The sequence below is a fragment of the Miscanthus floridulus genome, chromosome 7 (assembly GCF_019320115.1).
Source record: "Miscanthus floridulus cultivar M001 chromosome 7, ASM1932011v1, whole genome shotgun sequence".
Taxonomy (NCBI): domain Eukaryota; kingdom Viridiplantae; phylum Streptophyta; class Magnoliopsida; order Poales; family Poaceae; genus Miscanthus; species Miscanthus floridulus.
In genome coordinates, this window is record NC_089586.1 from 134,194,348 (window position 1) to 134,199,785 (window position 5,438).

The window sequence follows — 5,438 nt, forward strand, 5'->3', positions numbered from 1 at the left end:
ATAGGTAAAATGACCGTCTAAAACGACAGAGACAGACCATTGTGCAATGTTTAAACAGACTAAACCATCGTTTAGATGCCCATGGTACTACTGGAGACAGAGAGAGAGAGTAGCATGAACCAAAGTGGAGCGAGTATATTTGCATGATAGTGGAGGTAGCACTTGCAACGGCTGAAATTAAACTGATCGCTTTGCTTTACGAGGTCAAGCGAGCCAAAGGGGCCCCATCAGGCCATCATCGTGTTAGAAGCACCCTTGCGCAGAGATGCAGATGCAGCTAGCAGCTAGCAGCGGCTGAAAACTAAATGGAGAAATTAAAGCATCGGCCAGGAGCTAAAGAGAATAAGGGATAGATAGATAGCATGTTCTCTCCAACAGCAGCAGATTTGTCCGCACTACACATCTTCTATTTATTTTCAACACAACCACATGTAGTAGAAGAGTAAATATTAATATTTTTAAGAGACAATAATCGTCAAAGTTTGAAGAAACACAACTACAATACTTTATATTAGTATTACTCCATCGGTTTTTAATATACTACTCACTCCGTTCCAAATTATAATAAGTACGTCTTGTAATTTATTAGAATGGATGGAGTACTACTAACTAATTACCATCCCATCTATTTTCAGATATACAATATTTTGAACTAATTACTACCCAAAAAGAATACAATTCTTGTTTTCGAGATGCCAAACAACTTTTAGTTTGATCAAATTTATATGAAAAAATAGTATCATTTATGATACGAATAAGTATCATTAGATTAATAATTATGAAATATATTTTCATAATAAATATATTTGGAGATTTAAATGTTGATATAAACTTTTTTATAAACTTAGTTAAACTTAAAGAAAGTTTGACTTGGTTTAAATCTCGAATTGCATTCTTTTAATTTGAAAACCGCTAGAGTATTTCCTATAGATAGACGAAGACAGAGATTGAGAAAAAAATATATAATATACTCTCTCCGTCCTTAAAATAATGACATTATGAGACGCGTGTTGGTCAAAATTAATCAAGTTTGACCATCTTTATAGAAAATATTAGCAACATTTGTATTACTAAATAAATTTATTATAAAAATATATTCATCGATTCATCTAATGGCACTAATTATGCATTATAAATATTAATATTATTTTATATATAATTGGTCAAAGTAAAAAAATATTAAATGTTTAGAGGAAGTGAGAATGATGGGATGGAGGGAGTACTCCGTAGAACACAGACGTCAAAGGCGCTCGCGTACGTACAAAGTGTAGTGCCTGCAGTGCAGCCACGAATTCTTGATGTCCTGTTCCAGTTCCTGCGCTTGATGTACAGTTTATACTAGTGGTATGAAACTGGACAGGCAGTTTCTACATGAATTACATGGCCATCCATCCATATATGCGGATTGATTACGTGCTTGCTTGTATTGTATCCAATGAATGGCATTATTACGTTTCCATGGATTTGGATCGGATCCAAGACTGGGATGAATTCTTTGCATCTTCATTCCTTGGCCATTTCCATTTGCCATCAGTGGATGGATGTGGATGATGACAAGCTCGCTCCATCGATCGGCCAAGGAGTAAGCAAGCCCACAGCAGCAGCAGTCTCCGGTGCTGCCATGGCGTCCTGCAGGTCGCAGCAGGCTGCCCCGCACCTCCGGCACAGCGGCGGCGGCGATGGCGAGATGACGGAGACGACGATGGTGGCGCGGCAGGAGGGGCAGCTGGCGTGGGCGGCGAGCCAGGTATCGATGCAGGCCGCGTGGAAGCCGTGGGCGCAGCGCGGCAGCACGCGGAGCTGGTCTCCCTCCGCGAACCCCGCCAGGCAGATGGCGCACTCCTTGTCGTCCTCTCTTGTCCTTCCTTTCAGTTTATTCAGGGAAGAAGAGACGGAGACGGTGGGCAGCGCCTCGATGGCCGCCTTCTCCAGCCCCCTGGGCGGCTGGGCGGACGACCTGCCGCCAGAGCTGTTGCCGCCGCTACTGGCCACCAGTGACACAGAGGCTCCTCCTCCTCCTCTGCGGCAGGCGCACCGGGCGACGAGCGCAAGGCCGGCCACGCAGATGAGGGCGCAGAGGAGGGACGCCAGGATGACCACCGTGTTGGAGTCCACGGAGATGGCCTGCTGCTGTTGCTGCTCCTCTGCATGAGCATGGAGCAGGAGAGGCAAAGAAGCAGCCGGAGATGGGGTGTCAGAGATGGCTGAGTGGAGGAGGCCCGCCGGAGTGCGCATGGTAGCTTAGCTTGTTGTTCGGCCACGGCCAGGCCAGCAAGGCGAGGGGTTTCAGTCTACTACTACCACCGAGGCGAGCAGGTCTGGTTTTATAGACAGACGGAGACGGGTAAGCAACACGAGACGCATACAAGACTGTCTGTCTGGGAGATGAGAAGTAGCAGCAGGTGCACATGCAGATGCAGTCAAGCACAAGGGATGCTTCAACTAGCGTACCACACACTCGCTCCCTTTTCAGTTTTCAGTCTTTTCATTCAGGCACTAGAGATGCCACCACCACACCCAACAGAGGTTCCTCTTCCTCTGTCTTTTGCGCGGGCGTATATATATATGGAAAATTTACCCTACTTCTGGAAGTAGTTACTCCCTCCTCCTAGGCACACACGAGAGGCTGGCTGGTCTGTTACCGCAGCTAACGGGTTAAAAAAAAAACTTGACCCGTTTGTACCTACCGTCGGTACGCGCAGTATGCGTATATACGTGAATTTAAAAATCAGCGTACGAGCAGGTGTCCGGATAATTAGCGTGGAAAACGGATTTGGGAGACGGTGGGTCGAGTATATACGTAGGCACAAATCATGGCTGACTGCATCTTCGTCCTCATCTAGCCAGTTTGTCTTCGCATACAGAACACTAGTCCACTCATCCACTTCCTGTCGCCGACGAGCTGGTGCACGCCAGGCCATCGACGGCGGCGCGGCCCCGGCGACGGTGGCGCTGCCAGGCCCGCGCGTATCTGCCGCTAGGCCGTGTGCGCTGCCTCCGCCGGGCGGGCGGGCTTATCCAACTCGAGCGACGCCTCTGTTCTCGTGCGCTGAGTCGACAACGAACAGTCCATACCTCCTCTGAAATCTGAATTAGGATTACCGATTACAGCACCATCAATCCATTCGTGTATTTCTCATTTACTCCCTCCATCCCAAATTATAAGTCATTCCAAGAATCTTGAAGAGTCAAAGCATCTCAAGTTTGACCAAGTTTATATAATAAGATAATAACATTTATGATACCAACTAAGTACCAATAGATTCTTTATTAATTATATTTTTATAGTATACCTATTTGATGTCATAAATCTTTGTAATTTTTTTTATAATTTTGGTTAAACTTGAGAAGCTTTGACTCTCCAAGATTCTTGGAATGACTTACAATTTGGGATGGAGGGAGTAGTTTGTTGTCAATCCGTAGGCAAATCTCTTGCTCACTCGTGTTGCTTGTTTTTCGTGATCAAGAGCGCCTAGCCCCCGTCTGTCATCTGTGTTGCTCATCCGTGTTTGCTTGTTTCCATCTCAATTCACTAATCCTTCTTGTTGTGATCGATTTGTTAATTCCAATTTAATATCCTTGCAGACTGCAGATCCGAATAGGAGGCTTATCCTTGCAGATTGCAGATCCGGTTGATTCCATTGATCTTGCTGCTATCGCACTACTACTTAAATCAAATCATCTTATCTTGGATACAAGGCGTTCTCTCCTTGCTTCTCTGCACTTGTCGTCGACAGTCACTATGAATTAAAAAGAGTATTCTTGGATACTATCTTTCAGAGAAGAGTATGTTTAGATATTTTTCCAGAGAAGTGTATGTTAGAAAAGTATGTTTAGATACTTTTTGAAAAAAGAGTATGTTTAGATACTTTATCACAGAAGAGTATCATCGGATACTCTTTGGGGCTCTCGTGTTCTTGCCCCTACTTTGATGTTCAATTGTGATTTTGCCCTCATTTTTCTAACTTTGTGATTTTGCCCTTAATTGTTCACAAGTCAACGCGATTTTGCCCCTGGTCAACGGAAAAAACAGGGGCAAATTCGCGTTGACCAGGGGCAAATTCGCATTGACTTGTGAACAGTTAAGGGCAAAATCACAAAGTTAGAAAAACGAAGGCAAAATCACAATTGCACATCAGTGTAAGGGGCAAGAACACCATTTTTAGATACTTCAATATGGTTGTATCACTCGATACGTTTTTAGATTATAGCAGTGGCAATACGTTGTTCTACATTTTTTTACCAAAGTTTGTTCTACATTTTCCCATTTTTGGTGCAAGTATGTTTCATACTACTACAGTATTACTATATATTTTTTTTCTCCGAGTAATGTACTCTCATTACTCAGCGTTGATGTACGTATGTACATGTACTCCCAAATAATTAAATAATTTTCTATGTATGTATACATACTTCCAAATAATTAAATAATTTACTACGTACGTATACATACTCCCAAATGATACTACGTATGTATACATACTCCCAAATATTTAAATAAAAGATGATACGTAGTATGCATACATACTCCCAAATAATTAAATAATTTATTTTGTATCCGAATATACAAAGTTATGCACGGAGGCATAACATATGCAAGACGTTACTTATCGGATCCTACTCTGCACAAACCCAATTAATTAACTCATATGGATAGAATCGAGTGGCATATTATGAAGGGAGCAGCTCCTCCCGGGAATATAAAAAATGCACCATATATATATATATATATATATATATATATATATATATATATATATATATATATATATAACTGGCTACAAAATAACTTATTTTTTAGCCACTTTGAGTTACGATAATTACTATGTTAATTTACGAGATTATAGTAACTCCTTACTAAGTGGTTTACTATAACGTTATGGTAAATATCCCCATGTGTTATAGTAACCCAACTATCGTAAATATATATTAACATTATCGTAAATTAGTATATAAAATTATCGTAAATGGAGGTGGCTACAGAATAACTTATTTTGTAGCTGACTAACGAATATACTCTCCCTATAGAACTACTACCCTACAGCTGGCTACAAAATAACTTATTCTGTAGCCACTTTGAGTTACGATAATTACTATGTTAATTTACGAGATTATAGTAACTCGTTACTAAGTGGTTTACTATAACGTTATGGTAAATATCCCCCATGTGTTATAGTAACCCAACTATCGTAAATATGTATTGACATTATCGTAAACTAGTATATAAAATTATCGTAAATGGAGGTGGCTACAGAATAACTTATTTTGTAGCTGGCTACTGAATATACTCACCATATATATATATATATATATATATATATATATATATATATATATATATATATATATATACACACACACTATTATAGTACGGAAGACTACCAAAGCTGATGCAGTGAGCCAACTGTACGCTTCCAAACCAGATGAATAGTTCTAGT

General features: G+C 41.0%; 1 protein-coding gene across 1 annotated transcript; it reads right to left on the reverse strand.

The window, feature by feature from the left end:
- Positions 1 to 1,189: 1,189 nt before the first annotated feature.
- LOC136464903 (probable E3 ubiquitin-protein ligase ATL44) lies at positions 1,190 to 2,297 on the reverse strand. The gene has a single exon (XM_066463852.1). The coding sequence runs from the start codon at positions 2,233 to 2,235 to the stop codon at positions 1,531 to 1,533; it is 705 nt and encodes a 234-aa protein (XP_066319949.1). The 5' UTR covers positions 2,236 to 2,297; the 3' UTR covers positions 1,190 to 1,530.
- Between the last annotated feature and the right edge of the window lie 3,141 nt (positions 2,298 to 5,438).

Excerpts from the sequence above, each read along its gene's own strand:
- LOC136464903 (XM_066463852.1), bottom strand. The coding sequence starts at position 2,235 with ATGCGCACTCCGGCGGGCCTCCTCCACTCAGCCATCTCTGACACCCCA.